The 21469-nt window shown below is 36.5% G+C and overlaps 1 protein-coding gene across 2 annotated transcripts in view; it reads left to right on the top strand.

The window, feature by feature from the left end:
- dgkb (diacylglycerol kinase, beta) overlaps positions 1 to 21469 on the top strand; it is a 75768-nt gene that overhangs the window by 29348 nt on the left and 24951 nt on the right. For both annotated transcript variants that reach the window (XM_066715540.1, XM_066715541.1), the window contains 5 exons: positions 453 to 538; positions 1182 to 1271; positions 1781 to 1941; positions 8409 to 8473; positions 21073 to 21163. In XM_066715540.1, the coding sequence (XP_066571637.1) occupies positions 453 to 538; positions 1182 to 1271; positions 1781 to 1941; positions 8409 to 8473; positions 21073 to 21163 (493 nt within the window). The remainder of the gene's footprint in view (positions 1 to 452; positions 539 to 1181; positions 1272 to 1780; positions 1942 to 8408; positions 8474 to 21072; positions 21164 to 21469) is intronic.

Genomic DNA, 21469 nt, shown 5'->3' with positions numbered 1-21469 from the left:
AGAACTAAAGACTTAAATGAGGCCAAAGGAACATGTGGTCTTTGAAGAAAATATTGATAACTACTCTGTCAAGATTTCTGATATATATAGGCAAGTTGCAAAGTCATAAACACTTGCATTTGTGGGCAGAATAAAAACTCATAGGCAGTGTTTCAAAATTAAAAGCATGTATAAATGTAATAAAATATCATAAGGCCCCTACAGGATGGCTACACATGTTGGATTACCGAATTCTAAGCGGTCTATGTGGTTATTTTCTGGGCACAAACACATACGTATAGGGATTCCTTTTTGTCTTGTGTTTGTAGGGCTCACGACTTTCAAATGTTTATTGATAGAAAACTAGAAAAGAAACATGGTGTCCATCTCTGCTTTCCGTGATGGTCCGTGACAGAACCCACCTTCCAGACCACATATCAGTCTAACTGAGAGACGTTTCTCTTATTTTGAAGGTTAAATTTCTTCCGAGATGTTCCGGATTTCCGAGTGCTGGCGTGCGGCGGTGACGGCACTGTGGGCTGGATCCTGGATTTCATAGGTAAGATATTCTTGTGTTTGTGTGTTTCCACAGTTGCTAGTGATGACCACATGAACCCTCTAGTTGGACAGATAAAATGTATTCTTAAATATAATCTAATGCAGTCACACCCTTGTACGCATAAAGGAGATATGTCCAAGGAAAGGTATGAAGTAGATGTGCCTAACCTTTCTTTGTCACATCAATATAGGACTGAAAAACAGAATAATTATTAACATGAAGCACGTAGTAAAACGGGGGGAAGTCATACGAAGCAGTTTGTCATACGGAAAGTGAATTAAGGGTTTCTTCATCAGAAAGGCAGAGATTTTTAATTGCTGTTTATTTAATTTACATTTTTGTTACTGTGGAACTGTTGACTGTGCAAATAATTGTTGGATAAGGTTGACTTTTTATCTCCTATCAATGTTATTTCTTTCCTCTATTGAAGGACCCCTAGTAAATCTCTTGCATATTGAGAAGACATGTTTCCTTGACCTGTAAATGTTTACAATCGGATACTGGAAATAGCCGAAATAGATTAAACTTCTCCATGTTTTTTCATTGGGCCAGATGTGATTTTTGTTTTGTTTGTATGTTAGTGTTTCGGTATGTTTTGTGAAACACAATGCTCTCAAATGTTATGACTGCTGACCTCTTCCAGACAAAGCAAACCTCCACAGGAATCCTCCAGTGTGTATCCTGCCCCTCGGGACAGGAAACGACCTGGCGAGGTGTCTGCGATGGGGAGGAGGTAATAAAATAATACACAATCATAGACAAAAATGTTAGCCCACCTCTTTTGGATGCTAGGTAAAAAATTTGAGTGGGTGTCATTGCAGTTTTGTGCCATTACTCCATCCCTTTGGCCTGTAGAACACATGTACATCCTAAACACATCTTTCTTGTTACCCAGGGATACTTAATTAGGCCAATGGAGAAGGATAACAATTTTTTCCTTTGTTGGTGTTTGTACAACCCGTTAAATTAGCATTTCTTACATGACACAGTGCCTCTCTTTATTGGAAGAGGTATTCAAAAGGGGTGGAAAAATGAAAGAGATATGAAGGGATTATTTATATATTTAAAACATTATCGAAGCCAGCGTTTATATATTTCACAATTCATTTGACAATAGACACTCATACAAAAGTTGTTTCCCATTCCAAAGAGCAATACAAATGTTATTGTTTTTTTGTCTGGCTTTTGTTGCACTTTATTTTCAATAACACTTAATTCAAAGTATATGTTTTTCTATGTCAGGCTATGAAGGGGAAAGTTTGCTCAAAATCTTGAAAGATATAGAAAACAGCACTGAGGTCTTGCTAGACAGGTGGATGTTCGAGGTGATTCCTAACGACAAAGATGAGAAGGGTGACCCTGTGCCTTACAGCATCATCAACAACTACTTCTCCATCGGAGTGGTGAGTCTCTCAGCGTATTGACCTGCCCTTCATCGCATGCTGCTACAAGCGAACTGCATTCCTCGATCAATACCGTGCTGGTGGATAGAAGTTGTCAGGTCATCGACAAATTAAATAAATAATATTGCGTCCCCTTCATCCCTTTGTGTCTTTTACTGTCACATGTTTCTTTCTGTTCCAATTATGGGGCCTGGAGTTCCACAGCAACTGAAGAATAGAGACATTGTGTATTTGTATAATTGTCAATATTTGAGATGGTTGCCAGGCTATATTATATAGGCATATTGGCCTGAAGAAAACAGGGAGAAGCACCATAATGGTTATTTATGAAACTACCAGAATGTGCAGAGCTTTTGTATTTAGTAGAAAATATATAGCCATGTTTATTTTAGATAAAATAGTTTAGATACAGATGTGTTTAATTGGTTATTTTAGTAGCTGGAATTGTGCATAATAATGTTGTTTTTTAAAGATATATAGTCATATTGTTATATTTAATTGCTTTTACAGTTTAATGCACTGCCAAGCCATGTTCTGTTTTTAATTAGTAATAATGTCCATTAATCACACTGTGCAACATTTGTACTTTAATATTCAGTCAAACCTCAGTTGTACTCTAGATACAATACATTTGTCATCGATGACATTAAAACATCCGCATGTATTGAAAAGTGTCCAACGCAAAGGTTTCCTTGAGGAGAAACCAATTTTCGAAAACCTGCTGTATTTATCTGTCGGCAAACAATGTATTAGAGGCCTGCTCCGGTGTCTGACTTTTAAAAAATATTCCTAATAATACAGATTAGGTGTCTTCCATATTAGCCATATAAAAGATAAATGCCAGTAGAAAGATGGTAATTGACATTTTCAGATTAGACGACGGTCATCTTAAAAAGCCTGATTAAAAACTGATACAGGACTAATGATGCATGCATTCACAAATGTTATTCAAATAATGAAGCTGTTTAAGTCCATGACCCACAGCCATCCAAACCCACACAGGTTAGATGTTAAATGAAAATACTGCATAACGACTAAAGCATCTTGGTTTCGGTGCCTAATTATGTAGCGACAATTTGTAGACAAACAGATTGGTTAGAGAGAGAAAAATAACATTATATCGACTTGTTAACAAGTGGATTACACTAAGTGCTGGGTATCACCTGATAAGCATGCATGTATACTTTGATTTAGCAGTTAGCAGTTGATCTACATTTGTATTTTCTGTAGCGTTTATGCTTGTTGAAAAGTCTTATTTTAAATCAACTTGATCGGTCAAGTGACTTCTTTTTAAAATACACAAGATTTACCTGACATGAGAATGTTTTTCCTTGTTCACTTTGTGTAATGTGACTTTTTAATATGCATTGATATTTTGTGTGAGTCACAGTAACAGAATAAGGAATCTCCCCATTATTTACAGAGACATTTCTGTCGGCGAGTGTGCATGAATTAACAACGCAATTTTCTAAGATTTCCCCTCCCTGTTTCAATGATTTATGGAGTTATTTACCTTTTTGTTCAATATTTGCTCCCTTTGTGATGTTACATACTACAATAGTTTTTAATAATAAGTGCACTTTTCTAGTTTGTAATTGGTTCCAGCTCCAGTATATTTAATCTTTTGTTCACTGATTATGGTCTGAATCTCAGACATGTAATGATGTAGCAATGATTTTAGGATGTCACTTCCTAAACTTCTTAGGATTGTGTTGTGTCTGAAATCAAAATCAAAATAATAACGGAAACAAGCCCAACTGATCTCAAAAGTACATAAATTGATAAAGTGTAACAAAAGTTGATTTAGCACAGAGAACACAGCTATACATTGAGTATGTTCCTATAAATACATATATTATACATATATAAAAATATATATAGGTATCATCTGTCAAACATAATGTACACATTTTGTTATGAAAGATTGATATATGTGTTATTATTTTTTCATCTGTTTTGAAATTAAGGCTCATTTGTATAAAACTGATTTGTTATATTAAAGTGGCTAAATTTAGGAAATAAGCAACAAACATACAGTAAATAAATGAATAAAAATAGCAACATTGTGTGCTTTTGGTGAGATACAATGCCTTGTATCGTTCTCCTATCAGACGATGCAGGATTCTCAATAATTCAATTCTTCTCAAAATAGCACAGTTGTTGCTTTTTGTTTCCAAGACAAATGTTTGGAAAGTCAGCTGTGTGACAGTGTAACTGATAAATCCCCAAAGCGAGCGGCACCAACTGGTACAAAGGTCATGGAAACCATTATATGTCTGTGATGTTCACTGTGCAGTAGCTTTAGTAAAGACACGTTTATTCTGTGACACAGTGAGCATCTTGTTCTAGTCCTTCTTAAGAAGATGAATGAGAATTCAGTGTAATGTCTACAAGTTTACCTTGATCTCTGGTGTTTCAGTTGGAAACCACAATTTCACAACGGCAAGTCAACAGCAAATACCTTTGGTCAATTGCTCTGGTATTTAAGGATATGTTGCTGATGTTGTTTTAATGTGAGTGTTATATGAATAACATTTTACGTTACGTTCTGTTATAGGTTATATTTTATTATTTGACCATAGGATTTCTTAAAATCTCGGGAGCTGAATAATCTGTTCTTGTAGGTCTCACACTTTAACACACAAGTTGACAATATGTTATGTTACTGCTGCCCATGTCACATAGATCACGCAATCAACCCAGCTGACAAATCAGACAGTTTTAGCCAGGTTTAATCTGACCCAAGGCAGGCAACGGAGGAGAGTGTGTTTAATTGGGATGCATCGTTTTAAAAACATGAGACGCAAGCAATGACTTCCATATACAGATAAAGTTGTTGATTTGGAGATTAGGAGGGCTCTGTGAATGGTTCAGAAATCTCCATGGGATTTAAGTGTGATATTTTATGTGACACTGAACTGTAAAACCGATACTGGCAGTTCACTTAATGCAGAAAGATTTACTAAAGAAACCGAGCTGGTAATTACTCCTGAGGATATATAGATCTAAATAGGTGGATTTATATATTTGTATCCTATATATAAATACATACATACATACATATATATATATTGCACACAAGTTACATTTAATTACATTATATTAGGTCTATGAAATCACATGGAATCAGGAGCATGTTAAAAACAAAAGCAGAAAGGTCTCATGTGCAGGAAACATGTGTAATTGACAATTAGGAGGGGATTAGGAAAAAGTGATTATTTTTGGGGTTTATTTATTTATATACTTATAAATCCATGCATTTTGTTCTCTGACAATTGGCTGCAAGAGGAAGTTTACACATCGTACCATTAAATATATGCTGGCTTTCACACCATCACCTCCTACGTACGGCACAGTAAAGCAAATGGTGCCACCGACACAGACGACGATTGAAAGAATGTCTGGAAAATCTTTTCCAAACTGGTAGGAAAAAAAAAAGAAAGGTAATCATGTTTTTAGAAGGAACAGTACTTTATCATAAACAACCACACAAATCATGGTAAGACAAATGTTTCTTGTTTGACTACTCTCACTTTAATCCATGTCGCTATCCTACACAAATGTATTCTTGAAGAACTGCGAGGTTCTTATAACAGATACATATTTTAAAGTTACTCCTGCCTATCATAGTTAGGTATGATTTCGGACATTTTGGGCCATCTCGTGCATACTTTAGTGAGATTTTGTCACTCCGCTTTTTTCGCTATACACTTTCTAGTTGAGATGATTTAAGGTCAAGATTGGCTTAAACTGTCTACCAGACGGCACAATCCTGCTGTGTCAGTGCATGTAGCGAGGATATAGACATGAATAGATTCACTGGGTGATTCATCCTGCAATAGAGGACGAAATTATTCTTCGGAGTGAGCACTATCGGATTGTGTTTCTGAGGATTGCATTAATGGAAGTAGCTCTTTAGTGCAAGCCAGTAGTAATAAATGTTGTGCCGGGTTGCTTTTTTTTCTCCCTAACAATTCTCAGCACTTTTTAGTTGCATCAAGTGTTCAATACGTGGAAGCAAATGTATTTAGAAGTCAAAGGAATAATGTTTTTATTTCAATGCCGAAGAAGACGCAGAAGAAATTAATGCTTTCACGTATAAATAATCAGAATATATATCACTATATATTCACTGCATCGATTTAAATCTTTTAAAGTGTTGACAGCGAATAGCTAGTCCTTGCATGAGGAAAACCTGAAGTAACGCAAGTGGGACTGCGGTGGGGGATGAAAAAGACACTCTTCCTTTCGGTGTTAATGAATTTCCAATTACAATTAAGATTCTTTGGAGTTTCTCTGGCTCCTGTTTAAGCAGGTGAACCGTTCACATATTGATCCTCCGTGTTAACAAGTGAAATAATCCTTGGCGAGGTAATGATCCAAAAAGGCCACAGAGTAAGTATAACACTTGAAGCTAATCATGCGAGACGCCCGAACCCCGTGTAGCCAGGCTCCTAATGACCCTGTACTCCTGCCAAAGTCATTATTCTCGCGGCGAGGAGATATCATCAGAGCTCGGGCGCTAATAATTGGAGTAAAAGCTGAGCTATGAGAAGACATTATGCATGTCCTCTATTAATTTCTGAGCTGAATTCTACAAAAAGTAATTATTTGAGCAGCATTGAGACCAGATAGTTCTTTAGATGTTGAATGACTAACTGTCACCAAAAGGAAAAGAGGCCGACACACATACTGTATGCTTTGGCAATACATGTGTTTTGGAATCCATTAAGTGTGTATAAACAATCTATAGATGTGTTATGAATTGTGTATTTAAATCATATGCAATAATAGAGAGGTATATAACCTTTTCATATAATCCATTTGTTATTAGACTGCATTACATGTTTGTTTTTTCAATTGTATTAGATAGAAGGTGAATTGTTCTCTTATTTTCAGAGGTGTTTGTGTTTATAGAAATTAAATAACCCGTAAGTCAATGACCTGTAATTTCAACAGATAGTTTCCTTTCAGTAAGTTGGTAAACCTCAGGAGTTTTAGTCACCCACGGGGAACTGGCTTGCCTTTGTAATCCCAGGACTTTGATCAGTGTTTGTGTAACCGTGCCTTTAAGATTGTGGTTTTGAAGTTTTTCTTTATTATGTTGTGATTTGCTGTATAGCTTGTAAGGAGCCAGGTAACAGTTTTTAAGACACTTCAGTACATTCCTATGTGGGGAAGACTACAGACTTCTGGGAATCCAAGAAGATAAATAAATAAAATAACACAAACACTTTGGTCTTTATGTACCTGTGTCTTGAAAATACATCAAGGAGGGAAATAAACTTAAACTTTTCAGTGTTTTTTGGGGGGGATTCTTCTACATTTCACACTGTGAGTCAGCAGGGGGTATCTTCTGTGCTTGCACATACAATAACAGCACTCGAGACATTGTTGATGGTAACAGATTGCTTTACTAGAGAAAATAATGCTGTTGACCGATGAAAAAGTTTAACTTAACATTTTTCATAGCTTAACAGACATGGTGCTATTTTTTGCTGCAGGGCATTGGGTCTTTCAAGTCTTATTATTCTCCCAGACCTTTCTGAAATCTCCCAGGAACTGATGGGGCTTTTCTGAGCACAAAGCTAAATGTATACAGTTAGAACAATAATACATGAAAATATGTGACGTGACAATAAATAGATTTCTGCATCTATTATTTAGATATACTCACACAAGCTACAAGATACACACACACTCACAATATACAATATATAATAATTATTATAATGTGTGTAAATGTGTGTATTTGTATCTGGCCTTTTATTAGATCATATTAATTCATATTATGTGATTTTTATAAGAACTATCAGATGTTACGATATACCAGAAGCTTCTCCGGGATTTCAAAATTGGCAACAAATTGATGCTATTCAAACAATGCAAGCTGCTCCTGTTGCTAGGGTCAGGAAAACAAACAAAACCCCAGTTGCTAGAGGAGAAGTGAAACATCATATATGGTTTCAGCTCTGATTATTCAATATGTGTGTTTAATTAATTAGGCTGTGCGGAGGCCCCGTGGTGTTCAGTTGGTAGGGGATTTTTTAATCAATAATTTGATGTCTGTATGAGTACAGCCTTGAGTTAGCAAGGGGGTAAACATCTTTTTTCTAAACCCAGAAGGATTATGTGATCTGGGTCTCCTGCGATGCATGGGGAATCTCTACCATACACCCCTAATGAATGAACATGTACAGTACAGTACGCATGGAAACGGATTAATAAACGGAGGACATTTTGGAGAAAGAAACAATGTCATCCAGCAATATGAAATTAAACAATTTATAAAACATCAGTTCCAGACACTTTCCCTTTCATATTATAGTGTGTGTAAAACTGGAAACTTTAAATTCTTCTGGATAGACAGATAGGATTGTATAATGTCAAAATAATGAAGTCCGGCCAATTGTGAAGTGTCTATTGTACTTTTAATAAGTAAATGTAAGTATCTTTTTATTTTTTAGGATGCGTCGATTGCACACAGATTTCATATCATGAGGGAGAAACATCCGGAGAAGTTCAACAGCAGGTGAGTATCGTTTCACCGCTAACACACTCACTTTTTTAACAGCCCAATGAATGTGCTTGAATATTATTCTATACCTTAGATATATTGTTCTCATTGAGTATTTTTGTGACACTTGTTATACCCTGAATGGATTTTTTTGCCTGAATGAAACCTGAACTTCAGCACAACTTACTCCAATCCCAATCTGGGCTGGTGTTGTCTTTCTGTGGGCCAGACACAACAGGCCCGGCTGACAGCTGCTCTTGTGTTTGACGGGCGAGTCAAAGTTTTGATTTAATTTGGGCCTTCGTTAGATTCCCACGACTGAGCAGGCTAGATTTCACACACGGAGACTGACAAGTTTAGAGCCAAATTATATTCTCCCTCTGACCATCGATGCACACACAAGTATCTGTACGGGTTCGTGTTTCCTTGTAAATTATGTCTGGCAGTATTCTTAGGACGTTATAAAGCCGTGATTATATACCGATGCTGGATGTTGTGATTACGCTGTAGACGTTACTCTACTAATTTTGTATCTTTATTTGTCTTGTAAGTGTGGTAAGGGCAGTTGCTTGTGTGATCTGTGAAAGCTCAGCAAGAAGAGAAAGCACAGTTTAGATTATTATTAGGTTGAGGATTAAAAAAAGAACAGTGTTCTGTAACTGCCAGAAAAGGACAGTGTTTATTCCTCGTAAATCAAACTGACTGCTGAGATTTGGCATCGGTTGTCCTCAGATCAACGATGCAACATCAGTTTAAAGTAAATGCTAAAAAAGTCTCGAACAAAAAGACGCTTTCAAAAGGGAAAACTGCTGTCCAGAGAAATTGCCACCCAAGGTTATAATGAAACTTACGAGTTGTCAGACTTGATACACAAACAATAGTTTATGAAAGCAGCACTTCTTAAAACAAAATACGTAACACACATAGCACACATCTGCATAAACTGTAATAGTACAAGTATTTACGGGAATCAAAATCTGTGTTAATCAAATGATTGTTTTCTTTTTACTTTTACTACTGCTAAAAAAAGGTGCTGATTTCTTACACAAAAACATGCATACAATACATGTTTTATTAATTAAAATACCAATCATTCTTTCCTCACAATGCAAAATAGTTGGCAAGGTAATTTAATTTGCTTGGGTAGATTTGAATCATTCCTGTGTGAATGAAAACAGAAGAGCTTCCAAAAAACGTATAATTTGACAAGAATAGGGATCTCACAAAGCAAGTTGCTTATAAACTACATTTTCAGTGTCTATTTATCTTTCTATATATAGTAAAGTTACATATTTAGTTAACTGTGGTTGTGGTCCAGCAGTTTAAAGGTCACTGAAGTGCAGTAGCGAAGAAAAATGGCCGAGGAGCAAACCATTGGTGTATTTCTGGCTGTTTGGTTACACACCCTTTGTTCTCAAAGTACATTCTTTATGAAATTACATTTTCTACAATATCCCCAAAACCTCCTCCTTCTACAACTGACCAATACTTTCATGTCTATTTAATGTTGTTTTCACGAATACAAAACAAAAAAACAGTAACATGTGCCTCCAGAAAACAAACTACTAGAAAATATGAGTTATTGCTGTAGCATTAAACATGTAACCATCCACAAAATGTCCTGTCCTTTTCTAATCTTAAAACAAACATGTGGAATGTAATATAATGTATTTAATGTATTAATACATCCTTGATCTTTGACCTGGTCCATTCAGTAAAGCCTGCAATGTATTCCCCTCCCTTCTGCTCCCAGTCATGGATTTTCCTTTTCAATATAAATGGGAATATTCCGGTCTATGTATTTGTTACATGTTAAAATGATTATCTTATTCCAACATATGTCTGCTTGGAAATACTACAGGTGATCCTAAGCATGTTGGGAAGTTTAGGCTTTTATTAGCTATGGGGAATGGAAGCCAATCGATACAGATTTTTTTTGTATCCTTTTTTCATTTTTTTAATGATTGAGATATTTCAAAAGAATTATACCATCTGTTATTTGACTTCTATGAATATTTTATAGAAGGGAATGGGTTTAGGATCTTCTATTATACACTATCCTTTTTGTGTTAATAATGCATGATTATAGGTTCTCAAGGTACTGTAACTTCTCCCCACTTAAACAAAACACAGGGTATTTCTTTTATTGTGTAAAAAGTAGTAAATTAAATATTAAAGTTTCACGCTGTACTCTTTCAGAGGCTTAGAAAATAGATTTGGTGTAAGGATGTTGAGTTGAGATGAGGGTTAAGTTTTAACTACATTGTTATCCCTAAGAATAGCCAGAACTACTAATCCAAACCCACACTGACATGACATTTGAAGTTGTTACACCCAATCCACAACTCGGTCTGGCCAAAGTGAACCCAGTGACACAGAAGCATGACCTTTACCCTAGTGGAAGTGCGACTTTACTGACACAAGCCTAAACCAACAGAATCCAACGTCAAACCTCGGTTCACACCCTTAAAATCATTCATAATTAGGGGCACAGAGTCTGAGGGCAAGTTAATTATAGTTTTCCAACACCTATGCACACCAGCAAAAGTTATTAGCAGGATATTGTTGAATAGACGTTTAGATTACTCTTCCGAATGACGAATCTACTGGAGTGATATAGTATAGTCATTCTAGATTAGAATGTATATATTCTTAAAATGTGTATAAAACAGTGACAATATTACATTTTCATAGCTGTTTCCAAGGCGTATTATCATTCCTAAACATGAAAAGCCTACCGAATCCCGAGCACCAAGGGGGAAATGAAAATGTTTGAGTTCTGTGCCTGTACTTAAAATATAGAGTGTTATATTTGTCATAGATCTGACCTTAAACAAGACATAAATATTTGATCAGTTTTAATTAACAACAAAACAATGCCATTCGTTTTTAATTATTAAAGGAATGATCTTGTTGATGAATATACAATACCCCATCTTTTATTTGCACCTAAGGTGATTATGAGAAAAAAGGTGACAGAATTTGACACTTTGAAAATAGATTAATTTACTTCTAAAGCCAGTCCATAAGAAGGTGATAATTGGGTCTGTGGATTAAACTAAGGCAGTCAGGCCGCTGACACAGGCTTGTTAAAATATATTGTTTTTTATGTCTCTTAGCTCAAGTGTAATTATATGCTTATCTCTGCTTTGAAGTAAGCTTTTCAGATTTGTGTGTGGATTTTGAAACTACGTATTGTTGTTGTTGTGTTTAATTGTAGCAACTGCAGAATACCCTTCCACATGCAATGATTAAAATTAAATCTAAAATGTATCCACAAGTATTTTTCTTAGTTGAATTTCCAATTATTATTATTATTATTATTATTATTATTATTAAATTACCTGTAATTCATTAGCATATAGCAAGAGATATTAATAACACACTTCTTGTCAGCTGTTTTCTGTGATATCCTGTGGGTGATTTGCTGTTTTTTTAATGAAGAGTTTTAATCAAAATTGTGAACATCCAACTTTTGAACCTACCAGCGAATATGCTTAAAAGTCAATAAACTTAACTGTAAAACTGATGTATTGAAATCGGATAAACGGAAAAGCGCTGTGCTCAAATCTGCAAAGGTACGATAAACCCATCAAGATCTGTTTATAAAGAGGGATCATATATCTGAGAAGAAGAAATAATCAACCAAGGTATGAGGTGGAAAAAATCATCCTAGTTTGAAAGACAAAATAAAAGAGCAATTGAATATTGAAGGAAGTAATCTTTAAAACAAAGTAAACAAACAAAAAAACCCGCTTACTCAGCCCTTTATGTTTTATGCTTGTATGCTTTAAAATATTCACGTGTTAACCTTTCCAAAAGGCAGAGGGAAGCCAAAACATTAAGCAATACTTAGCTTAATTATTGGTTTCTTCAAAGACGGCATTGTGTGACCCGGCCCAGCCAGCTGTCCGCGCCGGCGTTCCTGCGGCAGGAGCCAGGGCCTCTAGCTGCCTAATTGCTTGTGCCTAATTTGAGATAAAATAATTTGTCTAACCAGGCTGTCATCTATAATTAATGGACACTTATGAGTCTAATTTATTGAGATCTCACCTGTGGCCCTGTCTGTCTCACAGCAGGAGACCCCTGAAAAGTTATTTCTCTCTCTCTCTCACCCCGATGTATTTTTCATAAATGCTTTGTTTACTTCCTATGATAATGATTCTGAAATCAATAAAAATTAAATAAAATGCATTCTAAAGTGTAACCTGACATAGGGGGATAATAAGAAACATATCTGAGAGCTTAATTTAGAGCTTAATTGTCGAGTGGAAGACAGACCCAGCTCCCGATGATAGCCGCCGTCTTGCCCGCTTCACAGATCGGTGTTTGCTCGGTAACCCAGGAACTGGTGGATTACTCCACCCCGAGCACAGGAGCCCATTTTAACGCTCGCTGGCTCGAATCCCAGCCACGTCGGCTCCAATCTATAGCAAGGAGGTGCTGCTGAACTGTTCAATCAGCCGAGCGGCCCTAGAGTTGGGCAGAGAAGTCAGATTTCCAATAACAATCAGGGATTAGAAACTGGGGAATAACATTTGAAAGGCCATCTGCGTTGATGTAACACAATATAAGTACAACAGGGGATGGGGTGACAAAAGCATTGTGTTGTGTTCCGTTCCCCGTAATAGGCATCTTAAAGGGAACCAAATTCACAATATTGTACTCTTCAACACAAAGCACGTGTCTTTTGGTTTGTATTTTTGTGGTGTTGGCATTTTAAGGAGTTTAATGTATTTACATACACTTATACACAAATAAAAACAGGTCCTTGCAAATGAGTGGCACAGTCGCGATCCCACTTTCAAACCAAATATTTACATTTGACTTTGCCTGACCTTGGGCTGAGCATTTTAAGCAGTTTTGTTTTTGTTGTTGTTTGTTTGTTAGTTAGTTAATGTATTTAATATAAAATGGACGACAGATTAGCTGATGTTTTTGGAGTATGCGTTTCTGGCAGTGAGATCCTTTCTCGAATTGTGGACTTTCCTAGCATCTAAAAACTGTAAACTCTGTAAACAATTAAATATTATTTGAAAAGTATGGATTTTATTTTGAATTTGGTATCAGTTTTTCTTTTTAATTTACCATAGTCACCCATTCATGACTAATAATGGCGTGTGTCCATGTATCCACTAGGACCATCCTGGTTTCTTCACTTCTTCTAGACACAAAGGAATCACCGCAAGCCCAAAGGATTGTCAGCCAACTTGTGCTGTTTCCTGTTGAGCAGCAAGCTGTTCCTGTATTTCTTTGATGTTCCTGCTTATTAATTTTTATTTTAAAAACAGAGAGAGAGAGACATTGCAGCCTATAGGTTAATGTATGCAGCCGTGTTTGTTTAAGCTATTTTAATCTAGCTTTATGCAGGATATTTATATGTCAAACAGCCCCTGAGACTTTTGCCAAACTTGACAATCATGGTACGAGAATAAGTACAAGAATGTTTTTCAGACCCCAAAAGAGACACATGGTTGGTTATTTCCCGTTTCTCAAAGATCAGTGAAGGAAATACACAAACTAACACCAGTAAGACTATATATATATATACATATATATGCTTTTTCATCTTATATTTGTTCAACAGAATGATCCTAATCAACATAAAAGCTAAACGATAATTAAAGCTTTTAACAAGTTGGCTTAGGTTCCACTAGGTGTCACTGTAAAACATTACTTTCTCCCCAGTAAGAACTGATAAGATAAGATGAGAACTACGCCTTCTTGCTTTTTATTTTTACTGTGTAAAAGGTGCAATGGGGCTAATATCACAAAAGTCTATATACTATATTAAGGGTGGTCTGGAGGCTATATTTATTGCATTTGGTGTTCACTCACTTAAATGCCTACTAGGATATGCAAAAATAAATCAAAACCTCTTTGGAGATTTAACAGTAAAACTAACTCTCCCAGGAAAGATTTCTAACTCCCCTCCTATCACCAAACAAACAGATTTACAAACCCTGTCCGAAAGACTATTATGATACTCCCTCCTTATAAATAAATACAGTTTGTAGACTGGCTGTTATTGTCCTAAAATGCCTTGTAGTAATATCTCATTAAATTATAAATCTCAAGGTACTTCAGTCATATGGAGAGGAAACAAATGCCCCTATGACTTTAAAAGTGCAAATGCAGTCAATTTCATATGCGGACAGTAACTCTCCAGTCCTGAGAAACATCATGTTGTACAAAACAATGCCATGATAAAATGTGCAGAAGCTAGTTATGTCAATGTGATATTTATCACCTTCGATAAAGAAGAAATTAGTGTGAGAATAAGGTCATAGATCATACCAGGTTATATTAAGTGTCAAAAGAAAAATCAATGGCAGAACACCTTTACTCTAGCCTCGGGATACTAGCACTTGAGTGTAACCTTCCCATTTAACACGTTATTATTTGTTGCTATGACACTGTTTTCAGCCCAAAGCCAGAGCACTGACTCATACATAAAGCTACCAGTTTGTTACCTTGACTGTTTTAACAACACTTTATGGGGGCCATACCTTCTTATACACAAAATAATTAAGACGAAAAGTGAGGAGTAGATTTGCTTGATTATAAGACTTACACTCAATTGCATCAGATGTAGTTTGGGATGGAAAGCGTTCCTGTACACCCTCCACAGATTTAAATATATAGAAACAGAGGAACTCAATTAGGCTTGTATCTGCCTCAGAAATGTGAATCAGAGTTCAAAATCATTGTGTAAAAATACATTTTTTGTGTGTGTAAAAAAATCAGAATAAGATGAACCATAGAAAACATTTAATGCGTAACCTGAGTACATTGAACGTGTAACCTTGTAACATTTGCACATTTAACGTGAGGGCATGAAACAGCAACCTCAATCATACCTGGTATTGAAAAGAAGAATGCAGCCTGCACAATTCCTCAAGCCCTCGCCTCGTCCTCCGTGCTGTTAAACCTGTCCGAGACTGTCCGTCAACAGCGCTGACAGGAGTAATGTGCACAGAGTAGGCCAATCTGAAGGCCATTGATCGAAATCAGATGTAACAGATGGTATTCACCTAATTACCTAATGAGAAACGAGACCTGCTTGTGATTTGTGGCAGGAATGCTCCCGTTAGGTTAAGTGGTGGGGATTGAGAGAGTGAGAGGGGCTGGTTGTTATAGTGTTGTATCGGATGCGCAGGACTGTAAAGCACTGTTCAAGGTAGAGGAATGCAGAAATATTGGTATTTTTTTTGTATCACTAAAGATGGAGAACTGATAAACTGAGGGATCCAGAGTGGCAGTACTACTTTGGACACATGTTATTGGTAGTAATGTAGTAAAATGTTAGTAAATGAATGCTCTGGTTTCTTTGCATATAAATACATGTTTTGGAACTCCTCTCTGGGGGAAATAGCCATTAGTCTTTGCTTGCTTTCATTGTGTTCACTTTACAAAATTAATTTGCTGGAATATGAATCTTGGGAGCACAGCCAGCGTCACTGAAGGTTTTGCGCACGTTGCTCTGATGTCAGCCAATTTGCAGGTAATCGTCCCGAGGTAGATTCCTTAGTCAGGCGGTGTCTGCTGTCTCCCAGCTGGCTGGTGTCGTGGTGCCAAATAGCTCTGTTCTGAGGAAAAGGCCCTGCTGTCCATCTTTTTATGTTGAAAACCTTGAAAATATACAAGAAGTAAAAAAAAGTCTAAACTGCATGTATCTGTTTATACAAGGAGGGCAGTTTTTGTTATGTATTTCCTTTAGGACTAATTTTGTTTATTATCACATTAAGATCAGTCAATATCAGTCAATATTTCAAAGTTATAAACTACTTTCTTAGATATTTGTTTATTATTATTGTTTTTATCATAGAAAGATCATAGAAAGAAGTGAGTAATTTAGTCTATTTTGTAAGATAAACTTAAAAAATACAACTTTAATGCATAGATATATGTGTACATGTGGTAGCCTTGTTCTAGCGACAATCCACGAATCAATCACAGAGAGAAAGGAAGCAAAAGAAATCTCAGGTGGCAATTACATTACTAGGGGGCTAATGTACAAGAATCCCCACGGAGAGTCTCGGTGTCCTTCAGAGATTATTCTTCATTAATAACGAGCATTGCTAGGGAAACTTGCCCGAACACACGGCCGATAGCGTCACGGCGGCACAAGTGGCGTCTCTTTTGGGAAGATTTTCCAGTGAGCAACACGATAAAGATCCCCATGGGCCCCCGCTGTGAGGCAGAACACAAAGTCCCATTCTGCGTCTCCCTTTGAATGGTAACACATTGCGTAAACCAATAGGAAGGTTTGAAATATTACAGGATGTGTGGATCGCTGTGTTTACATTTCATAAGATAGTTTACCCATGTATAGAGGAAAGCACCAGACATGTGTTTACACTGTAATACTCCTCTCATTCACAAAGACACTCACAGGAACACGTGTCCCCTCGTCACACTGATTCAAAGCATTCTGATCACACTAGGCAATCTGTGGCATTTGTTGTGAATATGTACACTGATTGTGCGTAGAGGCGTACACCTCAGGGCTGTTGTGTGAGTTTAAGTTTGGCGTGGCGGTCACAGCCGAGATCTCTGTGCGTCTGGGGCAGCGAGAGAGCTCATCAACCCACACAGCTCTTCCCCTTCTTGAAGCACTGTGTTTGGTATCTATTGACCACGTTGCACGTTATAAATCACACAGACTATTTTTCTGCTGCAAACTGGCTAATGAAAGCTCATTTTTAAAATCACTAAATGGTCCTGACAAAAGTGTAATGAGCAAATCAATAATCTTGTGAATGTTGCTCTGGTTATACTAATATATCCTGGTAGTTCGTTTTATTTCAACAGCAGAAAACATTGTTTCTTTTGATAGTGCTTCAGCCTGGCTTTTTTGGGTCCATCAGCATGTTTTAAAATTGATGTTGTTTGTTTGTTTTTTGGCTTTTGCATTTATGGAAGATTAATAATAGTATTGGTAGTAGTAATACTACTATTACTAGTTATAGTAATAATGATTATTCACCAACATTAACTAATTAATTTGCATTTACCTTGCCTATTTTATTTTCGCTGTAAAATTAATGTATATATAACTACATATTGTGAAAATTATACAACTATCTAGGGAGTATTGTAAAAGTTAAACCTTCAATTAAGTGTGTTTTCTCAGTTTGCAATTCCATAGGAAAAATCTGATTAATTAAATTGCAAATGAAGTTGGATGAAATGTATAGTATAAACTCACTCCCATTTTCAATAAAGGGAAGAAAAATAACCTTTGATCCATTAATTTAAAAATGTGTAATTCCTCTTTTGTAGAACAGATTGTATATTTTATTGCTACAAACATTGTCTCCTTGTTTTTAAGTGATATGCTAACTTTCTTTCATGTACATAATTACAAATCTGTAAATATTTCAATTCAGCTGTGCTTTAATTAGGTGTGGGGGAATTTGTATTGTGTTCTGGATCATGTGTGGATATCAAATACTGTGATGTTTATAATGGCAAGGCGTTTTTCAACTGTTTTTTTTTCCAGTGGCACATCCCCAGACTCTGATTTTCAAGGGAGAATGTGTTTTGTTTTTGTTCATACTGTTTCAAAAGAAACCCACATTAAAAGATGTCTCAGAGAAAAGTTACACCTGCAGAAGCCTGTGTGACTCATGTTTTGCAGTTTCTATATATAAAGAACAAATCTATTCACCTTTTTTTTTTACAGAAATATAAAGTGTAGGATAACTGTTTTCTGCTGTAATGCAATGTGCTTCTCTTGAATGATTTATGGAATGATGGGAATAACCTGGGATTTGGAAAAGACAGTTGATTATTTTGTCAACTCAAAATAGTGTAAAGTAAGTGAGTGTAAGTGAGCCGAGAAAGCTCGGATACCGTGACAAAGATTTCTTGCAGTCACATTCAGAAAAACCAGAAGCTAATTTTCTCTGAGCAAAAGCCTTTGAAACTCACTTTGTAACTGCTGGCGAGAGAGACGGATAAACCCTGAAAACGTGGTCATGTAAAGAATCCCTATCCTCTCTCACCAGGGGAATCAGTTTCCCTCTTTTCTTCCCACAGTGCTGATTAATCAATACAAGCTCTTGCAGCTGTTCTTCAATTTTTACTGTCAATCACCGCAGTCAGTGTCGTTTTATACCCGTCCTAGAAAACACCACCCGAAAAGTCAAATAGCAATTTAGTGCACGACTAGATAAAATGTCACAGAGGTTAAAAATGGGCATGTTAGAAATGTGCACTCTATTATATACGTTGTGTTTACTCATACGTTTGTAATAACGTTTGGATGCTACTAATTTACTGAGAGTCTTTTACAAACATACCCTTCCACCTTCGTCTGCAATGTCAGTTGATATCCAAGGTGTGTTTTGGGCTCACACTCCCAAAGGGTCCCATTGTTTATGTTAACGATACATTTTTGATTAATGATATGTTTACGATATCACGTGGCTGACAATTTCAGCCAATCGGAATGCTCCTAAGTAGACTTGACTGTAGCTCATTTGACTGCAGTGTTTGACGTGCATTGCTTGTGAAAACCATTCTCTCTCTCAACCTCTCCATCAACCAGTAAAGTCCCACTATCAAGTTCTCAACACCTTTTTTACAGAACCATAATATAATGTATGTTAAAGCATTAATCGTTCATTTGTTTCAGATTTTACACACAATCATTTTAAACGTCCTTCTGAACATTAGCAACTAGACTATTTCTTGCTGCTAATGTCTTGAGAGTCTTGAGTCTTGAGACAATTCTCACAGTATGTGCCAATGTATAGGAAACTGATGAATTCACACAAACTGAACATAGTCAAATTCAGATCTGCCTAAATGTATTGCGGCAGGTTGATCTAATATAACCACTAATGGTATATAAGCTTGTTCAAAGTTTGGTGCTATAATTTTATGCCATCCATTTTCTTGAAAAAGATCGACAAATCATCTTGAAATGAATGAGACCTTTAACATGCGTTTCATATGTTCGATTAACTACACAATGTTTTAGTGGAACCAATTAACATTGTTAACCGAGAGACCACCATATGATGTTTAGGTCGTGCTGACTAATTTAACATTAAAATCCCTTCAGGTGCATAAACATACATTGAAGACATGGATGTTTTACATTCCACAACTCATGGGAAGTTCAAATAGAGGCTGAAATCTACTGCTCAGACTAAATTTAAAAGGTCATAATCCACCCGTTGCCCTTTGACCCCGGCTAATTTCTATGTACATTCCACGGGCATAAAAAATGGTTAGGGCACCACTAAAGCTCAGAGCACTAACACAGTTTGACAGATATTGTCTATTTACACTTGAAAGAGATCAGCTAAGTAAGTAACTTATTATTAACTCTTCAAGGCTGACTGACTCCCAGAGGAGCGCAGTAAGTCAGAGAAGTCATCTTCGCTGCCTAAATAGTAGCCAGAAGGCTGCCTGAAAATATTGATTTCCTTTGTAGGCCATTTAGACAATAATGGCTGGGAAAGGCTGGAGTGCTTTTTTTTTTTTTTTTTTTTTTTTTTTTTTTACCCCTCCTCCTCTCTCTCTCTCTCTCTCTCACCACAGATGAAACAGGTTTTGCTCTATTTTTTAAGCCATTTCTCTGTAAATTGTTTTTTTCTCCTTCTCTGGCGTTGTTTATTTATTTTCGGACTATTTTTGTGAACTATTTTCAAATACACAATTGTGAGTTATTTATAAGTAAAATTACAGAGAAGTTGTTTCAAAATGACAAAGCAATTTCTGATTTACAGTGTCTTGAGCAATTATTTGGGCTGTGCCACATCTCTTCCTTTCTTGTCATTGTTTATATTAAATGTGAATGCCACCAAAAAAAAGCAGACAGCTTATAGAAAATATAAAAACAGTTTACACATATTTTTAATGTGCTCAAGCAACTGTTCAGTCAGAATCAAAAAGTTTGAATTCTCGAGATCCTCCTGAAACATGAAATGTCTTTCATTTACATTTTTAGCTGCTATTTTTATGGCCTTTTATAAGTATTTCTCCATTGTCTCAGTCTGATCTTGACTCTTCCATCCTCTGTATATGGTCATTTGAGCTTTTTCTACACAATCTTTTATATGAGCAAAACCAATTCCACCATTTTGACAATTATTTACTTCTGAATGACGTCACTAAGGAAGGGTTCATGTCAAGCAAACCCAAACACATCCTTTCTCACCAGCTCTGTTCTGTTTATGCTGGCATTTCATTCAACTGTCTCCTGAGAAATAATAATAATAATACATACATGTATTTAATGGGAATTGACTAGCAGAGTCTGGTCTGGTCTGGTTTCTCTCATTCTGACTGCTATACGATGCCTGCGGCAGGTTGGTCCAGTTAATTAAAGCATCTGTTTAAGCGCAGCCCAGTCCAGTGACCCTGCGCATCAGTTAATTGCAGTGCCACCGAAATACCAGCACACGTGGTTCTCACGCTGGGACCCTCTCACTGGCCTTTACACCTGATGCTATGATTAGTCCCGGCAGGTTCTTTACTCGCGAGGGCAGGAAGAGATTTAATGAAGTATCCTTCGTTTCTTTCCCAAGTGATTCTCTCCATTTCTGCACAGATTCTTGACACTTGCGTAGACAGATTTTCCTCTCCTTCTCTTTCAGAATGAAGAACAAGTTTTGGTATTTTGAGTTCGGCACGTCAGAAACCTTCTCTGCCACATGCAAGAAGCTGCATGAGTTTTTGGAAGTGGAGGTGAGTACAAAATACTGCACACGTGTTGAGTGAGTCCCTATGAAACAGACTGATGTCCCCAGCCACCTTGGAGGCAGGGGTTAAAGCATTCCTGTCATGGGGAGGGAACTGTTTATATGTGAGGGTCAGAGGATTGTACATTTCTAGCAAAAACAGAAGCAATGACACTTGCTAATGAACAAAACAAAAACTACCACCAAGCAATCTAAAGTCCATTAAAAAACAAACTGCCATCTTACTGAACAGGAACTCTTCTTTTCATTTCAATAAAAATAAAGGTGTTCATTATTTCGCCAGGCTAAGAAT

The sequence above is a fragment of the Amia ocellicauda genome, chromosome 10, assembly GCF_036373705.1.
Source record: "Amia ocellicauda isolate fAmiCal2 chromosome 10, fAmiCal2.hap1, whole genome shotgun sequence".
NCBI lineage: Eukaryota > Metazoa > Chordata > Actinopteri > Amiiformes > Amiidae > Amia > Amia ocellicauda.
Note: the sequence above shows the minus strand (reverse complement) of the source record. Positions and strands in the feature narration are given on the sequence as shown.